We start from the raw sequence: 21,736 nt of genomic DNA, 5'->3' as shown, positions 1-21,736 counted from the left end.
ATTGTATTGGTCCTAGATCATCCTCGACAAGATCCAGTGATTGCCCTATTTACGATTGTAGTATAATCAATTATATTTTTATAGAACTAAGTATTGAATAATCAAAACTAGCATGTTAACCCCCCCGCGGGGGGGGGGGCAGCAGTAAAACTAGCGACAAAAATTTGCTCCCTCTAATTGTGCGTTTATAATTGGATGACCTCTTAACTTACCCTTGGGAAATTTTTATAGGATCAAGGCGTGTGGCCATAAGGATTAGTCCCACTAAAAGGGTATGAGGAAACCTTGCTATTCACATGAAAAAAAAAACATGATCATGTATCAAGTAATACAAAGATCTCTCACACTTGTTAGAATGAATAAGTAAAAAAAAATGAATTGAGGTAGTGAAATCGCCTCGACCCGTTTTCCATTAAATAGTAAATAGGGGTCCAATTGGTAAATTGAGGATTTTTAGGAAATAAGGAGTCACCACCTAGTTTAGGTCGAGGAATCATAAATAATTCCAAAATGGATCGGATTGATCCACGAGTAAGAGAAATGGGTAAGAGGTCATATTATAGGTTTCGGAAGGGGTTAGGCATCGAATCCACCCAATCGAGATAACCGATTTCTACTACGATCCAAATTATCCTACAGTCAACACTGAAGTTAAGCTAGGGTCCCATCATCATCAATTTATATCAAATGTACTAAACGAATCTTATGGCAAATATTCTCCCAAATATTACATGATTTTTCAAATTTCGCACAAAAATAAAAATATTTGAAAAAGTCTTAATTCTAACTTATGCTCCAAAGTTCACATGGCAATATTTTAATTAAAATCGACATTCACAAATACTTTTTCAATTAATTAAAATAGGAATTTATGAAAATTTTCTAAATTGAAAAATTGTGAATATGAAAATTTTGATTTGACAACTTATGGGTTTCTAAACTAGAAATTTGAAATTTCCTGAATTAGAAGTTTATAAATATATGATGAATTTCCAAATTAAAAATTTTAAAAAATAAACTTTTTAAAATAGAAAATTTCACATATAACGAGTCTCAAATTAGAAATTTGTAAAAATGATTTTTCAAAATAGAAAATTATGAATATTAAATTTTCTAAATTAACAACTATTTATAAATATTAATTTTTCAGAATAGAAAATTATGATTTTAAGAAAATCACCAAATCCATGAAAAATCCGATTTTATGTGAATCTCCAAAATTGGCAATCTACGATTTTTTCAAAACTTTCTTTTGTCACTCAAATTTCATATAGTGTAATCTCACAATTGATAAGGTTAATTCTTCGAATTTCGCATAGTGTAATCTCACGATTGATAAGGTTTACGTGGCACCAAAAATCAGTGAATTGATTAGGATCACATTTTAGAAAAAATTAAATCAATCACGTGCACATAAATCAATGAATCGACTCATTGATGACATTTTGAAAAAGAAAAATAAATTTTCACGCCCCTATGTTCACGAAATCAGTGAGTTAATTCACGTGTATTTCTATATATAAAAAAAAATCATTTTTAATCTTTCTATGTATCTAACAAATCAATAAATCAGCCCATTGACTGAATCTCGTGAAAAAATCCATACTTGACTGTCGTATCTATGATTTCGAAATCAATTAGTTGACTTAGCTAAGTTTAATATAAAATTTCACAAAAAAGGCCCCAAACTCAGCAATTCCACTAAATTTTTTTAGAAAAACATTTTAAGCTCAATGGTCCCACCTCAAAAGAGTGAGTCGACTCGCTTATGCATTTATTTCATGGGAATGTTTTTTTTAACACACAATCACCAAAATGCTAAAATAGCTAGCCAAGATCATTTATACTGTGTTGGTATTATTTTCGATAGTCGAACGGCTTATCAATGGTGATCATGGTCGCTGTGGATTCCTTCAGGACACATAGATCATAAAGAGAACACCCTCTTCTCTTCCCAACTTTGGTGGTTCTTGGTGTACAAATGACCCTTTTATTCTTTTTTTTTTTCTTTCGTTCCTTTTTTGCTTCCACTTATTATGCCGTGTATCAGTGTTTGGAAGAGAGAAGGGTTAACAGATGCAAAACTCTGGAACTTGTTTGGTGACTGGCTGAGCGTTTGAGAGACGAGCTATGGCCATCGTTGTGATCTGATAATTGAAGTAAGACTGAAGAGGAAAGAAGAACATGAAGGGTGGGCCTATAGGGACGGACTGGAATATTGTGAATGAAAAATGAAAGGAAGATAAAGATCGCTTGAGAGAAGGAGATGGCTAAGAGAGAGGGGTGCTAGTTGAAGAAGGTGGAGCAACGATTGCTTTGTGGTGTGTGTGAGCGAAGGAGGAAAAGAAGGATAGTGAGTTGCTGATGGTTTTGGGTGTTGAAAAGATGAGAATAAGGCTGTACGTGGCTGCTACTATGACATTTTAGAAAGGAGAATGCAGCAATGGCATTGGGGAGAGAGAGGAGGGTATGCAGAGATAGCGACGGCTGCGTTTAAGGTGGTGAAGAAAGGGGAGCGCAGCAATGGTGGCAGCAATCTAGATAAGTCTATTTTCCTTTTTCCCTGTTCTTCTTCTTTTCTCTTTTTTTTTTTCTTTGGTTGCTTTCGAAGATGAAAGAGGGGAAGTGGGGACGTGAGAGAGAGTTGGGAAGAAGAGAGGCTCAGATAGAGAAAAGGGCCTTAGAGCAACGTGTAGAGGAGAAGCTCTACTCTTATAAGAAAAAAACTTTTCTATTTTTTCTCTCTTCCATTTGTTCTTCTTTAAATTTTTTTTTATTATTATTTTTTTCCTTCTCACGTTTCTGTTTTTAGAATAATGGGAGAGGTGATCCCACGCTATTCATCTCTTAATGCTTTTTCATCATGATTCATCGACTTTTTACATTTATTGCTTTGATTTTAATTTCCAATTTTGCCAGTTAGTTGATTTTTAATTTAAAATTTTTTTATCGATCGATTGAATTTTAACTTAAATTTTGATCGTTCAACTTTAACTTCGAATTCGATTGAATTTTGAATTTGATTAGATTTTGAATAATTTTGATTGATTAACTTTTAACTTAATTTTTAATTAGATTTTGATGAAATTTTGATTTACATTTTAATTGGTTGTTTGAATTTAAATTTTATTTTGATTTTTAATTTGAATTGGTTAATTTTTAATTTTTTTCTTTGACTGTGAATTTTAATTGGTTATTTAATTTTCAATTTTAATTTAATTTTGATTAGTAAAGAATTTTTTTTAACTTATCTAATTCTTTAATTGCGTTTTCCTAAGCGTCAAGGTTTCTAAGTAAAAGTCGGACATCAAGGGACATTTCAGTCATTTTTTAAGTTTTCGTGAATTTTTTCGATTTCATTGATTTGAGTCTCGTTAGACTCGAAATTATATTCTGAATGTAATGGAAGTACTTTCGAGATTTTTTGGAGGTTCGAAATTCATGAGGGGTATTTTCATCATTTTATCGATTTTTGACCATTTTTGTGAATTCGTGATGTTTCTTTTGGTTCCAATGTGATTATTTCTAAGTTTTGAGGTCATATTTTCCTAATGTAGCGAGATCTCTAAGTTATCCAAATGTGTAACGAACTTAAGCGTACGTACTTGCTATGTCGGGTAGAAAGTTTAGTGATCCTAAACATGCATAATTCTATGTCACGTGACCAGGAGAAAGAAGAAAATAGAATTAGAAGACAAAGGTAATTGAAAATATACTTCTCACAAACTTTTAAGTTCTTTGCGCTCATCATTAAGAATTCATAGCAACCGAGTGACGGATCGCCAAGTCAAACGGATGCAAAAATGAAATTTCTACAGGTAATGTGATCAAGTATAATTACCCTAGAATTAAAAGAATATGTAACTTCAAACAAAATTGAATGAAAGAGATTCATTAATCGACTCCAAATTGTGGTGATAAGGCTTTAATGATGATGCCTTAGTCTCAATAATTTGGATAAAATTTCAACTTCTTGGCATGGAGCCATATAGCATATGAAGTCCTTTTTTTCACATGTCACGAGTATAGACGTACTCGGCATAGAAGCTATGCAGTTGGAAGGTGTCACCTCAGCGAGGTGGCGAAATATGCTAAGTGATTATTCAAACTATTTGGTTGAATACATTTAAATTCATTTTATTAAAATTTGAAAATAATTTGAAATTCATTCATCCAAACGTTCAACCTAGACCGAAGAAACATTTTATGGATCTACTAACCATGCCTCAAGATTAGTCCTATGATCCCAATTTTAATAGTCACATAATTCTCCAAATTTTTTCCAAAAATTCTGAACATGGAATAATAGTTGAATATGGTAACATTTTCTCTTCACCCATAAAATTATATCCTCTTCACCATTCAAATCTCAAGAACAAGATAGGAAATCTAAAAGCATTATTTATATATTTTCCAAAAATCTCCAGATTTTTTACAAAACCATTTCAAAATTATCCAAAAATGGTTGCTTTGAATACATCCAACACGCCATCACCACTCTATCTACAAGTTCTCTTACCCTTTCAATCACAAATGGCATATCTAACCCAACTATCATCATCAGTACCACCAGCTGTTGTTTTCAGGGTCTATCAAAACAGGAAAATAACTCATAAACCTCAATCCTGACAGCTTCAACACAAACAAATTGGAAGATCATACATAACTATTTAATTATCTCAAATTCATGAGTTGAACATTTGTTTACCAACTAGCCTCGGCTATAAGGATCTCCCTCTCGATATAACAAAATTATTAGAGAATTTATAATGGATAGTAAAAGAATCCTCTTAACTTTGAGTTGGTTACACACAAAGTGGAAAATGTTAAAAAGTCCTCCAATTTAACCATCCTCATCAAGGTTGGAACAATTAATTAATAAAAGGTCAAAAACAGCAGAAATGTAGTATGGGCTCACAGGAGTCCAAGCAGAGAAAAAGAACATCTAACTTCCATATTTCATATACAATGAGATTCAAGCATGAAACAAATAGAAGATTAGACTTGCAACTAACTGGCACCACTAGTTCAAGGATGGGGTCCTTGCAGCATTTTTGAGTTTGGATTTTCCACTTTACATGTTCCTGCATGAATGACAAGCATGCACCGAGTCTCAAACAAGATCTTGTAGAAAAATGGTAGTTAAAAAAAAATGGGCATCTTTTAGGAAGAGTTTTCACCATATAATACCTAGTCAAGAATCATTTCTTGAGAGCATAAATGCTTGATTTTATTTTTCCTCTATGGGCACTACTATTTCTTCCATTTGGAGCACAGTTACCTACTCTCATTTATTTAACAAAACTACGTGGTGAGTTAATGAAATTAAAGAGCTTCTATTAACAAACCAACTTTCACTTATAACACACAATTATCATGTAAATAATTGTTAGATTTCAAAAGGTTTGGTGTGTTGTAAGGCAAACTTGGTGTGCTAACTGAATCTCATTAAAATTATAGGGAATCTTTTATAATTTTAAAATGGTAATCAGGATGTTTATTTCTGCCAAAGGAAAAATGAAGACCAGAAGTTCAATTCTACAGAAAACTGTTCCAGATATGGTTATTTTGCGTATTTTAAAAGAAACAGAAAGTAGCTCATAATGCTGAGAAACCTACCAAGTATTCAGATCATTAAGGTTAATGGGAGTAAATCCTCGTATCGTTATCCCCACTATTTGGAGATTGAAACTCAATAAAATGAGTAAAAAAATACCTCAAAAACGTCTTGATTTCTGCGGTGGATACCCACTCATCCCCATTCCGGGATCTTTTCTTCTCAACTGTTTCAGAGTGGCAGAAGATTGAATCAGAAAAAAGGATCCAACATTGTCACAACAAAATGAAAAAATGCATCCTACGATTAAAGAACAAAATAAGACCTGTTGTTGCTGATGGGGTTGTGCAGCAGGAGCACCCCTTTGCATTGGCATACCACCAGGATTCATTCCAGCGCCCATGCCAGCCTGAGAAGCGAGATTGAAAGCCGCCATGCCTGAACCAGGCATCCTCTGCATGCCGACCATAGGCATCTGCCGTGGGACAGGTCTAGCTGTCACCATAGAAGCAACCACCCCACTGCCAGAAACTGCGTTTCCAGATGATACCTATACCCCAAAATTTACACTCAAATGAAATCCAAAGATTCCAAGAAACCACAAGGGCTATAAAAGACTTCTTTTTTTTTTCTTTTTTTTTAAATATTCAAGAATGTGAAATCTCTTCTTAGTATGCATGTGTCTGGGATGTGCAGTTTATATGCTCTTTTGATAAATAGAAGACGGAAATAAGATCATTTTACAAAAAATTGTAACATGATATGAATGCTTATTAGAAAAGCAAAACAAAAAACATCAATTTATATTATACTTATAATAAGGAAGCTAAACCACTACAAGTGATCACCATACCTACCTTGTTTTGGTACAATCCCGCTGGTCAAGGTAAATGAATCTACACTTAAGTATTTCCCTAAAGTGCGGAGACCACTCACTATATTATAATAAATACAAATCGATCACTCAGTTGAGTGAAAAATAATAATGCCGTTTAGCTCAACAACCTTTGGTCAACATATGTTAACCTATACACTGTTAAATAAATGTTAAACCTATGTAAAATGAGGCAGCATTTTTTAAGGTTTTTCACTGACACAAATACATACAGACAAGTCCCGAAATACATCATGACACATATAGCAATGTCATCCTTTATTTCAATGATATCTAAAAATAGGGCAGTGTGAATTTTGTCCTAATCAGACTTCATTGAGGAAGATATTCCATCATATGTTCACTATAAAATTGTTAAATACGACTGACGTTGTTTGATAGCTTCCTCTAGTAAATCCACTTATTTATAAGTCAGGAACTTGCATGTTGTATGAACTTCTTTGACAAATAAATTAAATAAATATCTGATTAAATGTAACTTTTTTTTTTTTAATAATTCAAAGATCTTTATTAATAGCATGGTTGAGGAGACCATGAAGCAAAGTACAAACAAGGGGAAAAAGAAAGTGAAACCGAGCACAAACTACAAATCGATGCTGCACACCCAATCCCACTTGGCTATGAAGTCTTCAAAGAAGACCCCCTTGGACTCAACGAAGATCTTGCTCCCAAAAAGATAGACCCCAAGATTGAAAAAATAATGTTTTGAACCGAGGATTCCTTTCCCTCGATTGTCCTAAGGTTCCTTTCCTTCCAAATTTTCCAGCAAACTGCAAAGGGAGTAATGCTCCATAGTTTTCTCTTAAATGCCGAGAAGCCCAACCCTATGGCAAACCATACTTCCACGATATTCCAGAAAGAACCCGGAGAGCACTACTTCACCCCAAAATGCCTTAGAAAGTGGTGCCAAATCTCGGAGGCCACCCTACAATGAATGAACAAATGATCTATGGACTCCCCATTCTCCTTGCATAACCCACAAAAGTTAATCGAAGTGACACCTCTCTTCATAACATTATCGAAACTCAAGATTTTACCTAAGGATGCTACCCAACAAAGAAGGCAACTTTTGAAGGAACTTTCAGGCCCCACACATTCACCACAGTGAAAGAACAAGCATGCCACCCCACTAAATTGCAATAGAAGGGTTTGACCATTAACAACCCGTTACTTACTCAGATCCCAAATATGAGAACCCACCTGTTCTTAAATGTAACTATTATAATCATGTGTAAGAATATCTGTTTCTGGCTTCTTGAAAGCACCACGTCGACCTAGTACTTGTGTTCAGATACCTTGTATCAATGTGAGACACCAACATACATGTACATGTCATTGTTATATGGATGAATTCAAATACATACAAACAGCGATCAATCCATACAGTCCAAATTGAATGTCAACCAGATTACTAGCCATAACTAGGAATGTGAACAAGTATGAGCGAAGTTTGGCAAATTTTCTTCACCAATTGGATTGTTAACACTTAACAATTAACATCGCCTCAATTATGTCAAACATTTGGTCCTGACCACATAGGAACATTGGCAATCAAGCCCAAGGTTTAAAAATTCCCAAGGGAGATGATTTTGAACTCAGGTAAATGGTGAGATAAAATTCTACAATAAATTACAATATTTTTTTTTAAATGAATTACCATAGAAATAAAAAGAAATAAATAAAATAAGAATGGTAAATCTTCTTTTGTTATGATTTACCTTAGAGAGTGAGATTTTGGAGCCAAACACCTGATATATTGTGTCATTAGTGCATCATCAACATAATTTCACACTCAGAAAAGCATATATCTTAAACCAAATAGCAAGACAAAGTCAATTATCTAAATGTCTAACAAGTTAACAAATAGCAACAACAGACTACAGTTCCAAAACCCATGTCACATTCCCATACAATCATTAAAAAATTAATAAGTAACAACAATAACCTAGCCATCGCAAATAACAACAGTAGCCTAATAATCATTAAAAAATTAATAGTTACAAAACCTTTGATGTATTATTTGTATTTGATGACTTCCGTGACATAAGAACAATAGGAAATGACGGAATCAAATTCAAAAATAATTGAGTTCACAATCATGCAAACTAAAGTGGTGAAAAAGACTTTGAGGCTATAGCCTCGAGGCTAGCCTTTTAAAACACTGGCCTATCATGATTATCATGCATAGCTACAGATAGATTATTATTCAGGGCTCCTTCGCATAAGTAAACTAACAAATATAGATTTCACCAGTTAATAAAAAACTAAAACAAACAAACATCTGACAAAGCTTCAAAACAAACCAGGAGAAAAGATATAAATAAGAGAATTTATAGAAACAACAAAAGAAAAGGAAAGGTATATGCCAGGAAACCTCATATAACCTAATTTTTCCTTGTAAAAATAAAGTAGATTTATAACTTTCTACCTTTTTTTGAACTTTCTTAGTGACTTGCATTACAGTATATTGACAGGATGTTTTGTTGTGTCAAGCTTCATAAAGGAAAATGCAAAAACAATCACTTAAAACAAGTCTGCATAGACTATAGTCTAAGCATGAACAGTGGTCATCATCATCATTATCATCTACTTAAATTTGTAGTCAATATGTGCAGCTTGACACAACCCATGAATATCCAACGAAAGCAAGAACCACTTGATCAAATCAAACCTTATCGTCAATTATTTCCTTCTTTTTTCCCCCTTCACTTTTAGAAAATAATTAATTCACTTATTTATATTCATCATCTGCAGATTAGAAATATTAGAGCATCCAAGAGAGCTTCAGTTTTCCATTTTATTTGATGGATAATAGATAAAACTTTACCAGAAACCAGGACTTCAGTCCTTTACATACCGGTTGAGAAGGTTGGACAGTAGCAGTTCCCTCGAAATCTGTAGTTGTATCCACAGGGCGAGCAGGGTAATTCACGACTTTCTCCCCAGGTTGGCAAGGTACGAGTGCACTGAGCATTGATTCCACATTTACCTGGTCAAAGTGAAGAAAATATGGGCGGAATATATGCTTCATTCACCATTACTTTCTACTAGTGAACATTCCAATGTCATTCATGCCATGTTGGATATTGAAATATAACAGTAAGTTACAATTTACAAGAACTAAACAAATGGTGATATACCAGCCATAGGAGGAAAAAATAACAAGTGTGCCATATACAAACTTACTTGCGCCCTGGCAGCGGATCCATCCGGAAGAACCTGCAAGGCAGTAAGTGATAAACAAGGATTAGAGGCAGGGGCAGAGCACTTATAAAATGTTCAAAAATACTAAATAACTCCTATTAAAGTGGTACAATATATTTAAGTTGTGCAAATAGTTTCCGTTCTTCACGTCAAGATTTCCCAATAAAGTCTAACTTGCAATTTCAATGTGATACACAAGATATTAAAATACAAAATTAATTTTTAAGTTTAAGAATACTTTGGGAAAGACTGACTGATAATTCGGAGATCTCCAATTTTGTCTAAGGTAGCATTTTTCTTGTGCATGTCCATGATTGACTGATAATTCAGAGATCCCCATTATTAGTGGTCCATGATTTCTTTTGGGGGTATGTTTTTATTTTATTTCTTAGCCCTTATTAGATGGCCAATGATTTTAGTAGGGAGTGGTTTTAATTTACTTAATTTAGTAGGGATCCACGATGGGATTACTAAAGAATCCCACAACGGGTTATGTTTTGGGAGTTTTGAGTTATTTTGATTTAGGTTAGTAATAGAGTTGAATTAGGACGCATGTTGAACACTATATATTATTGTTTTTCTCTTATTTCAGAAATCAATCAATGAACGAATGATTAATATTTACAGAAATTTCTGCTTTCTCTCCTACGATGGGTGTGGCATGAGGCCTCTTGGTGTGATTCCAAGGTACAAAACTATTCTTCTATCAACTTCTGGTTTGAGGTAAGTAAATTTTCTGTTACTTCTCTTCCCCAAATCCTTCTATCCCACCTTTAACTTCTCTATTTCTAAACACAAACAGTCCAGCCAAACCTCTTCTTTCTTGCCCATACCATAACCAAACAGCCCAAAATTTCAGATCAACAAAACCCCATTAGTCCAAATGTTTCATCCATTAAAACACTCCAACTGACCTTATTTCCCTACCCTAGACATTGTTGTCCCAACTGCAGTTCCTGTATACCTCCTCTAACTACAATTTCAACCCTCCAATTACCTCCAAAACCTCACAAGTCCCAAATCTTTCTTACACCCAGACCTAACCTTGATCTCCTAAATCCTTGAGTAAGCCTTTAGGTATAATCACTTTTATTACTGCTGGGTTATTTTTTTGGTTGAATGTCCACAACATAGCCCTGATTGCAAAACTTCGTGTTTAACCTTTCAACATATAGCCAGCCAATTGGGGTGGTTGAAACATTCACAATGACCAATTAAAACCCTTTTGGGCAATGGGCCTATTTTTTTTTTTGGAGGGTAAGAGGGGGTTAGGCTGACCCCTAGACTAGATATATTAAATTAAAGGGACAATTACATTCTGTAGTAAATATTTCCTCTCGCATCCTCACTAACTAACTTATCAATTTCTCTAGTTAGGGGCTAGGAAAATTCAATCATCATCACTTCATTACAATGAGAAGCCAAAAAATCAGCCACTCTATTTGTTTCCCTAAAGCAAAAAGAGAAAGTACAAGTCTTAAACAGGGTTCTTAGTCTTTGAATTTCTTCCACTAGCCTATGCAGATACCATGGGCTTTGAAAAGAACCTTGGATGCATCCAATAGCTATTGAGGAGTCAGCAACAACCTCAATATTTTCAATGTTCATCTTCATAGCCATAATCAACCCTTTTTGGATTGCTTCCAACTCGTGATAGATTACCGATTTACCTTGACAACCTTTTGAAAGTAACCTTACCGCATTGCCTTGATTGTCCCTAATTATAGCTCCATGTCCCCCCAAACTACCTTTTAGGGAACCATCTGTGTTGAGCTTAAAGAAGTTGGAGGTTGGCCTTGTCCACATGCATCTCACGGGAGGTCTATGTACCTAAACCCCAAGCTTCAAAGAATTTTCTATTAGCGCCAGTATCTTCCACTAACAATATTTAATCAACGGGCCTATTTAATCATTGAAACCCTTGAAAGGATCATTATAATCCAAGTTGACTATTGAATTGAAACCCTAGGCTAGTAGAATTAGAAAATATTCTTTCAAGCCCCTCATTCCATATTTTAAGGATTAGCCTTGTAGGACTGCACTTTGTCTAGAACCCTTTCTTATTCACTTATTAGATGTTCTCTTAAATCTATGGTGGAATTAGCTTATTTCATGGTTTTCCTTGTTCTTGGTAACTTAGTCTGATCTCAAAGTCATCATTCTAGGTTAGTTGCATAGTCTTGCATCATTAACCTTAAGTCATGTTATCCCACATAGATGTATAATGTGCAAGCTTTCAGCTGAAATGATGGACCATTTCCTTAGTCATTGTTCCTTCAGTCGGGTCATTTGCGTGTATATATATATATACTCAAGAAATGACACAAGATCTTGATCATATAAACAAAAAATCTAACGGTTGAGATTTTATACGTATGTTAATAATATACGTCCCGGTGATACTTATCTCTAGGATAATTTTCAACCGTTAGATTTTGTGTTTACAAGATCAAGATCTTGTGTCATGTTTCTTGAGTCAATGGAACTCAGCCATATATATATGGTTGGGATCCTATGGCTCATGAAAAAACACGCAATCTAGATTGTTGAAATGCAAAATCCAATGGTCGAGATGAAACATGTATCCCTTGGATAAATCCAAACCATTGGATTTTAAATTTTAATTGTCAGGATTGCATATTTTTATGAGTCATCATATATATATATATATATATAAATAGAGAGAGAGGGAGAGAGAGAAAGAGAGAGAATGCTAACGTCCAATGCTTCATTGGAACGTTAGCACCCTTGACAACTTAATTTGGGCAAAAATGTCCTTTTTCATTAAATTAGACTTTGCTCATGTCTCCTGGCACGGGCATCCTCTTTGGGATTAAGGAGGTAGAAGATGAAAAGCAATAAAGTTGGAGGGTTACAACTATTGGAAAAGGGTAGTAAAACAACAATAAAATTAGAGGGATATTCTTGGAAAGGCAGGTTGAAGAGAAAAAATAATAAAGTTGGAATGGCATTCTTGGAAAGGAAGAGAAGATGAAATACAATTAAAATTAAAAATCATCCTCAAGATTCGTATCAACACTAAATCTCAACCACTCTTTATGTGGGTTATAAAGGGAGTGGGGTCCACCTATATAGATCCTAAATTAAACAAAATCATGAACCAAATCACAAACCCCCAAAAATGTCATTTAAAAAAAAACGAGTTTAAAAAGTAAGAAACATGATTTTCTGAAAGAAAGATGACATGCTTTTTTTCTTTCAAAAAACACATTTTTTTATACTCATTTTAGTCATTAGAGGTACAAAACTCGTTTTAAATGCAAACTTTTCAATTTAAGAAAAAAACATTTGTTGTGACTATGAATCGGAGGAAAAGACGACAGAGACCCATCCCAAAAAATCTTGCATAGCCTGTCTCCTGAAAGGCAACCTCTAAAGAAGTTCAAAACATGAGAATCATTAAGTTAAAGCATGTGATCATTTACTCTTATATAGGGTTTCAGCATGCAAGGTTATAAAATGAGATAATGTTCAAAACTTAAAATCAAGTTTCAGAGGCTGTCAGAAACAAAATTCAAAGTGATAACACAAAGGTCATCCTTTGTTCCTTTTTTCACACCTTTTCCAAGAGTGTCAAGGTGCCAAGGAGTATCTTTGCATGTCCAGGTGTCTGCACATTCTTTTCCTGGAAACGCAGGTGCCTACGCTTGAGGTTTTTGGGGTGCAATAAAGTTTCATAGGGAATACCCCCAGGAAAGGACAAGGTTGAGTGAGTTCTTTAGTAGGTCAAATTACATATGATATCAATTACAAGTGTGTCAATCTGAGTGATTTGGCTAACTAAGAGTAGGCCTTCTACGGTTATCAATAGGTTCTAAAGTTACAGTGAAAGTTTCCCACAAAGATTAAGGCCCTGTAAAGGAGATTAAGCCAAATATCCAGAAATAAGCCAACGGTTCTCTATAAGGAGAAATATATGGTTATGGAAAGCAGGCAAGCCGGAATCAAAGACATAGAAGAAAAACTGAAAGACATGCTAAATCTAAAGGATAAGATGTCCCACTCCCAGGGATTCTTGAGAATGAAGAGCAAAGCTATATAATTCATAATATGCTTGAAAGTTGCCCGAAATATTTTGTTTTTATTTGAGTTTTAGTATAGCTCGTCAAATGAACTTTATAACACGTTGAATAGCAATATAGGATATCCTCTCCAGCTATAAAATACAAACACCAAAGATCCCAATGATTGAACCGAGTATAATCAATTCCAACTATTTGATGATTAAATTTATTATTATTATTATTACGAACCAAGTATATGGTGTAAGCTACTCGAATACTGCTTCTGTCATTCAATTCTATCTAGTGGCGTCATCAATCAAGTCTTCTGATATACAGTGCACATAAAAACTGGGACAAAACTTGTGGTACTAAAGATAATTGTGTAATTCATGGGCATATATGTCCAAGATCACAGCAATTACTGAAATGGATTGGAAACTTAACCAAAAGATGGATATAAGATTAAAAGTCTTACTCATGTTCCAGTGCTTGTGCTGCTGTTATACGCTTACGAGGATCATATCTGCAGGTAAGTTTTATCAAGTTATCAAGAATGGGCAAATAAAAAAGTTTTACACTGCCAGCCCAATGATACAGGCAGGGAAAAATCATACTCTTGTCATCATCTAAATACTATAGTAAAGACATTGAACACATAAGAGCATGATATGAGAGGAAAGTGAAATGAATCTTTACGAATGGCAAGCTACACAGATACTGGTTTGGTAAGTGACTTACAACTTGGTTACGTACATGGTTTAAAATATCAGAATGTATCAGAATATATTGGTCGATACGTATCAATATCGGCCAAGATCGATAAGTATCAATATCGGCCAAGATCGATAAGAACCATTGACTCCTAAACATTGACTGTTTAGGGAATGTATCGGGTATGTACCAAAACGATATTTTAAAACATGGTTACGTAAGAGGTGGTGAAGCATATAGGGTCCACTTGGACCCATCATAGCATGTGCTACTTGGTAAGAAATCCCACCGATTTAGAAACCCTGCACAACCTCATATGAAAACAAGCTTGATGCAAGCTCCTTGCAAGATCACGTTAACCCAAATGACCCAATAACTCACTCCGACAATTCCATGGTCTGAAGCATCCAAAAGAACATCAAACATTGGACAATACCATATCCACAAAAGGTTAAATTATTAGTACAAATAACTCAATTTTTCACAAGTCCCATATTCACTAAACCTATTCTCCATCTTTCTCTCATAACTAAGATGCCACTCCAGCATTCTATTCATACCAAGTTATCCCACACCCCAGTAACCCACCTCCCTCCCCCACCCAAAAGAATTTAAAAAAAGAATAGGAGATTTGAGATTGCTCAAATCTCAAAAGGAGAAAATAAACCACTAATCTTTTTTGTGAAATAAGACCGATTAAAATCTAGACGAATGAGTTGCATGAACATCATGCCCAACTAACAAGCTTTCAGTCACTTGTGAACATGGTTTAAAATTCCGCATTGTTTTCAAATGTTTCGGCAAAGAACAAAACGAAATTTCAACCCTAAACATCGGATGTTCTAGAATGTTGTGGTCGAGACAGCCTTGACTTTTCTCTTGATCGAGATATTGCCCCCCGAAAGAGATTTTAAACCTTGATTGTGGATGTAACGTAAACTTAAAAATTGGAATATAAGGCTTCATTGTCATGCTCAAGCCCATACCATGGTGACAAAGTTGGGGTTTGGGATTAATCCAACAAGAGAAAAATTCATTAAAAGCCAGCAAAAGTCAGAAAATTCAGGAAAAGAATAAAATATAAAAATATTATTTATTATGTAAAAATATAAACTGTGTATTTTATACATTAAACATAATTTCGAAATCACAATATTGTTCAACTTCAAGGTAAGCAATTCATTCGCAATGCTCGTGATTTTTTTTTTTTTTTCAAAAAGAAATGCAATTTTTTCAAAACTTTACAAATTAATCAAGATTAAATTAACAAAGTCACAAATTAATTGTGATTTTTCAAAAAGTTGACGACTTTTGTCACTATGATCTAGACAAGTTGATAACAACGACGAAATAAATGATACTAGCACCCAGCTAATTTTCATTGCCATATATTTTTCCTCCATTATCCCAGACCACAAGAGGATATACAACAAAAATGTTTACTCAAGTCATGGTAGAGCATATCTGAGTGAAAAGAAAACATTGACAGGAAATAGGAATAATTTGAGCGATTTAATGTAACATTTTTAAACTGCAATCATAAATAGAATGGCATGCACGTACAAAAAAATAAAAGGTCTCTTCTAAATTTATGGTGGAGCATATCTGAGTGAAAAGAAAACATTGACAGGAAATGGGAATAATTTTAGTGATTTAATGTAACATTCTTAAACTGCAATCATAAATAGAATGGCATGCATGTACAAAAAATAAAAGCTCTCTTCTAAATTATAAGGCATTACATAAGGTATTGTCTCATTAGCTGTTACATGCACAATGGTTTTTCTCGAAATTATTCCCATTTGACTACGTTAATATTAACATAATCATACACAATTATCACAAACAATGTAAGAGAAAAGAAAAGGTGTTACATACTCAAGCATCTTTGAGAGGAGGTCGTACGCAAGACCTTTCTGAGGGAGATGAACAACATTATGAAGACCAGGGGTTTCACTGATAAAGCATACAAAAGGAAAAATATATATATATTACCTTACAAAAATGAAGTCCAAGCTATAAATGAATCCCAATGAGAGGATGTCCAAAAAATTTATATAACTTGTGAAGGGAAATAACAAAACTTACAATTTACGCCCCTGGATATGTTGTTGATCTGATTGCCAATGTGGAAGATTCACGAGATTTGGCCATTTTTCTTGAGTGGGATGGCCTAAGATAAACATAGATGCTACATAGTTCTGTGATAAATGAAAAAGGTGGAACATAGCCAGGCAACAAATTTCTTACCTAAGACCTTAAATATCTTGTCAAGTTGATCGAGCTGCATTAGTGGAAATACAGTATTAAGAAACAAGTATAGAAGATATTGAAAGTCCACAAGAGTAACTCACTAAAGTAATAGTTATGTCTTGGAAATAGAACTGCAAATCTAATATTTGGCAAGTAACATGTAAAGGAAAAGGCTTCAAAAACTTCTTTAGCACCTGAAAAGGGTTTGGTGCAGCTTTCACTTCCACTCCTTGAAATAGAGGTTTTAAAGTCAGTAACTCAGCAAAAATGCATCCAACAGCCCACATATCTAATTGCAAGTTTAAGGAAGCATTTCCACTCAAAGAAATACAATTTTTTTCACAATTTAAATGACTTTAATCCATAAAATCACATAAGAACCAAATGACTTGGAATGAATAAAAAGCAAAATGTATCACAGGATACCAACAGCACTAGTATAGTGCTTGGACCCTAGAAGCAGCTCAGGTGCACGATACCAGATAGTCACCACGACCTGCCAGAAACCATTAAGATAGACTCAGCTCACAAGAATGTTGAAACTCTATGAACAAGTAAACAAAACGAGAACTTAGGTATTAAGTATAGAAGCATAATAACTTTAAACGTCCAAATAGTATGCATGCACCCAAACCTTACAGAAAGATTGATGAAATCCTTAGCTCTCGAGATATCTCGAGCTACTTCAGCGGTTTTGACAAAGCCTACAAGAGAGACTTTTCAAGTTGTTGTACTTGACAAACTAGACTCAGACTCTGGGTCAGCAACAAGCTGAGCCTCCACTCAAGAACAAACAAGAAAAAGAGGGATGAAAATGTCTAAGTCGTTAGAGAAATCCCCAACTCTTTGATCCTAGATAAGAAGATTCACATTAGAACACTAAATTTCGTAGGAACTCAGTTAAATTATATAATGAGCTCCTCTTAGAGCCTAGATGGAATGTCAGACCAAGGGCACCCTCTGTCAAGCACAGGAAGCATAGGAGCCTAGAAAGATTTCCTAATATATTTTAGAATCTAATAAGTCAAAAAATTAGATTAGAGAACTCATAAAATTACACTTAACCAAGTATGATATTTAATTGTGTGCCAATCTAAAAATGGTATCATTAAGGTTCTATCTTCATCTCAAACATGATTTGTGAACGCCACAAATTCCTAACGAGGTCCTTTTTGTGCAGTAGATAATCACACTTTTAAATAAGCCAACCACCTTATATTAATTGAATCAGACATTTTAATTAAGTATGCCGCCGGACAGTGGAAGTTAAATGGTTTCCAGTTAACAACATGCCTCAAGAGAATTTCTTGAGGGGAAGCTTCCAGATGCCTAGCACACCCCTCCCTTCAAATGTGCCATGCATGTATAGTTTCATGAATTGTCATCATTTCATCAGAGATTTGATCTCTTGGACTGCAGTGACAACCAATAGTTCATTAAAGGAACGTTTGCATGTACCATATGGAAGAAAGTTTTAAAGCAAATGGGAACATGACAACATCTGATTGCATTTCCATCTTTCGTTAGATTTTTGAGGTTGGTTGTAATGCTTCACACATAGGTATGTGTGTTTCCTTCATTCAATGAAAAATTAATTGAAATGAAGAGTTCTATAGCAATACAAAGCTCCAAAGCATTGAGGGAGTACCATTATCCAATGACAGCTTATGCTTTCTTTGGACCATAAAGCCCACAAATTCAACAATGATTAAGAGGGGTAAAATCAGAGGCATTCCAAATTGTGTTCATACATTTCAACACTTCTAGTCAACAGAAACAGAAGTTGACCAAATTTGAGAACTCTTAAAAAGGAGAGATTCATTTCAAAAAACCAATCTTATGAGGTCAAGATATGTAATGGACCTGAAAAACACCTTGATGCAAAAAAATAAAATAAATAAATAGTGAAGATTTTTTTTTTATAAGTTTAAATTTTATTAAAAGGGGACGAGATAGCCCCGAAGAACAAACTTAACAAAAAGGCGAGGGCCATTTAGGGCTTCTGAAAGAAAGAGTGAAGAATGCCTTTGTAAGGTATCCAACAGTTACTTTATGCTGGCTAGCTAATTGGCAATGTCAAAACATTGGACCTTAAAGACATACTATCGTCAGTAGCACCAAAGATATAAACTAAGAATGATTAGTAATGGAACCCCAAGAAAACGGTGAGGTTTAGATTCTTTCTTTACAGCAGTAGACACTAATCCATTTTTTTTGGCACCTCATGCCATGTAACAACATCTGCAACTGTTGTGACAAAATAAGATTGATGTTGCCCCAACCCCAAATACTTGGGATAATACATATTTGGAGATAATGCTAAGGTACACCAATAGAAACATTAAGAATTTCAATCTAAAAACATAATAAATAACATTAAAATATGGAATACGATAACTACTGGAAACACAGATAATTTATACCCCATTTTCATATAAAGGCTTCAAGGGAGCTTGGTATATTCTAGCGAGCCCAAAATCAGCAATCTTTACAACTCCTTGTTCCTCTCCCTCACCCATAACCTGCTCCACAAGGAGTTCATCATTAAACCCACGGTAGCATATACATAATTCAAGGAAAAATTATAACACATTGTCTCACACTTGATATATATAAAAATGATCACAACTTATTAGTAAGCATAATTGCTGCACAAAAATGTTAAACACGAACCAGGATATTGGATGGCTTTAGATCTCTATGTATAATCCAATTACTGCAACCAAAATAAGATTCAAGATAAATTTAGGTATATTTAAAAGAAAAGTTACAACCCATACACATCAGGTCTATCACTAACAAAGAAGAGCCGAGCTAGTATAACACGTAGTTGCAAACCGATGAGCATTGCAAACGTAAATATTACCTATGGAGATAGTTTAGCCCATTAAGCAGCTGCCAGAGGAGTGATTTAACGGTATACGGATGGATAGCAAGGTTGACCTTTTCTCTGTGATGCCTTATAATTTCCTGACATTATCAAATGCAAAAAAAAAAAAAAAAAGATGTGTGAAACTACTATATCAATGACGACTCCAACCACCACACTCTTTTTTGATGGGTAACAAGCACCAAAACATTATAATTTCAATATATTATTTGAGAAACCAGCGTGTGAAACTGATACAAATTGCAATATACAATGCTCCCATATACCCAACACACTGACATGGCCTTTCACTTGAGTGTAAGACATAGAAATAATGCATTGAAATAAACTGATCTACATTGAAGTCGTGAAAGCAATATATTGGAGACAGTTGAAAACAAGATATTCAAAACAATTTAGATATTCTTAGACTTGTATCTGACTCTTCCAAAAAACATGGTGACCATAATTCTTCTTTTCTCCTTTACCTAAAGATAATTTTAATAAGAAAAGTAAATCGAACCAATATACCAATATAAGTTAAGAAGCAAAAAAAACTTTGATTAAGAAGAAAAAAATAAATTCACAAAGGTGGAAAAAAATGGTAAGTAGTTGGAATCTCAAGAACAGATATATGATCATTTAGTTTCTAAAATTCATTTCTAATTGAAGCAAGTGACACTTTCCTTTACCTTACTTTTCTTTTCTTTTTTGAAATTCACAGATACTCACATAACGGTAACTGGTTGGAATCTCAAGAAAAGATATCTGCTTGCATAACGGTAACTGGTTCTAAATTCGTTTAGAATCAAAGCAAGTGACTTTTTTTTTTTTTTTTAAATAACAGTTACCCATATAAAAGTTATTGGTTGGAATCTCAAGAACATATATCTGATCATTCGGGTTTCTTAAATTCATTTTGAATCAAAGCAAGTGACACTTAATTTTTTTGAAATTCACAGCTATTCACATAATGGTAATTATTGAAATCTAGAGAACAGACCGAACCATTTGAGCTTTGTAAATTCGTTTTGAATCAAACCAAGTGACACTTAATCTTATAAAATTCAAAGATACTCACATAAAGATCATGTTCAGCATAGTCGAAAGCCAGATAAAGTGACATATCTGCGGGATTGATGTGTACATTCACGAGCTTAACAACGTTCTCGTGACTAATTTCCCGAAGTAACTACAATAATTAATTAAAATTGTCAATGGGTTTTCATAATTCAATAAAAGGAGTAAAAAAATTAAAGGAATTAAAAGAGACTATGGTTACGTATAATTCAACAAAAGGGGTAAATGGGTTTTAGGGTTTGAACCATGATTTATTAAAGAGACAATGACTACGGATAATTCAACAAAAGGGGTAAAATTTATAGGAAAATTTTGACAAAATTAAGAAGAAATTAAATGGGTTTTAGGGTTTCAACCATGATTTCACGGATGGCAGTTGGGGAGACTCCATCACCATCTTTGGGTTGTTTGAATTTCTTGATGGCGATGCATTTGCCGCGATTGGGCTGAGATTTGGTTCTCGCGAGGAAGACGAGTCCGTACGTGCCTTCACCGATTTTACCGATTAGGTCGTATTGTTGTAACCAAGCAGGCCTGTTGTTGTTATTGTTACCACTACTACTACTTCCTCTGCTACCCTCTCCCATGGATTCTCCTATCCACCGTAGACTGAGACCCTCTCTCTCTCTCTCTCTCTCTCTCTCTCTCTCTCTCAAGTCTCAAGCACACAAATCCCTGGGGACGCGTTTGATTGCAGATAAAACATTCTAGCAAATCCTTTTCCACTGTTTGTGCAAAGCTTGAAAATTTTGCGGAAAATTATTTTTGTTCTTAGAGTTGGATAAGAAAAATAAAGAATAAAAAAATATATTATTTTAATTTAACTTTTGTGATAATTATATAAAAATTCAATATAAAATCATTTTTTATATAAAATTGAACTATAAAAATCCAATTTCTTGAATTATTAGAAAACTACTATCGACACCCCAAAGTTTAATTAATTATTACACCACAATTTTTTAAATTATTTATCACACCCTAAATAAAAATTAAAACACACTCTTCAAAAATTACGAAGTTTTAGCACAAATTATAACCTCAACATTATAACGCTCGTTCAAACGATTTTAGTAGTTGTTTACAATTATGATTAAGCTTATGTAAAATCCCAAACTAAAAATATAGATAATAATCTAACA

The 21,736-nt window shown here is 34.1% G+C and overlaps 1 protein-coding gene across 2 annotated transcripts; it reads right to left on the bottom strand.

Moving 5' to 3' along the window:
* Positions 1 to 4,752: 4,752 nt before the first annotated feature.
* Positions 4,753 to 21,351, bottom strand: CDKE;1 (cyclin-dependent kinase E;1). 2 transcript variants are annotated; one of them, XM_086434410.1, is made up of 17 exons: positions 20,951 to 21,351; positions 20,596 to 20,706; positions 19,512 to 19,615; positions 19,319 to 19,361; positions 19,069 to 19,167; positions 17,072 to 17,141; positions 16,840 to 16,934; positions 16,643 to 16,676; positions 16,481 to 16,565; positions 16,271 to 16,348; positions 14,157 to 14,204; positions 9,639 to 9,671; positions 9,310 to 9,418; positions 8,171 to 8,200; positions 5,883 to 6,107; positions 5,717 to 5,783; positions 4,753 to 5,084 (listed from the first exon to the last, which is right to left on the bottom strand). In XM_086434410.1, the coding sequence occupies exons 1-16, from the start codon at positions 21,179 to 21,181 to the stop codon at positions 5,718 to 5,720; spliced, it is 1,461 nt and encodes a 486-aa protein (XP_086290536.1). In that variant the 5' UTR covers positions 21,182 to 21,351; the 3' UTR covers positions 4,753 to 5,084; position 5,717. The 2 variants fall into 2 exon arrangements, with proteins under 2 accessions (XP_086290536.1, XP_086290537.1); XM_086434411.1 differs by lacking the exon at positions 8,171 to 8,200 and having other exon boundaries at positions 20,951 to 21,349.
* Positions 21,352 to 21,736: the final 385 nt, after the last annotated feature.

Source organism: Akebia trifoliata, chromosome 3 (assembly GCF_017979445.1).
Source record: "Akebia trifoliata isolate Shusen 1 chromosome 3, ASM1797944v1, whole genome shotgun sequence".
In the NCBI taxonomy this organism is placed as follows: Eukaryota; Viridiplantae; Streptophyta; class Magnoliopsida; order Ranunculales; family Lardizabalaceae; genus Akebia; species Akebia trifoliata.
Note: the sequence above shows the minus strand (reverse complement) of the source record. Positions and strands in the feature narration are given on the sequence as shown.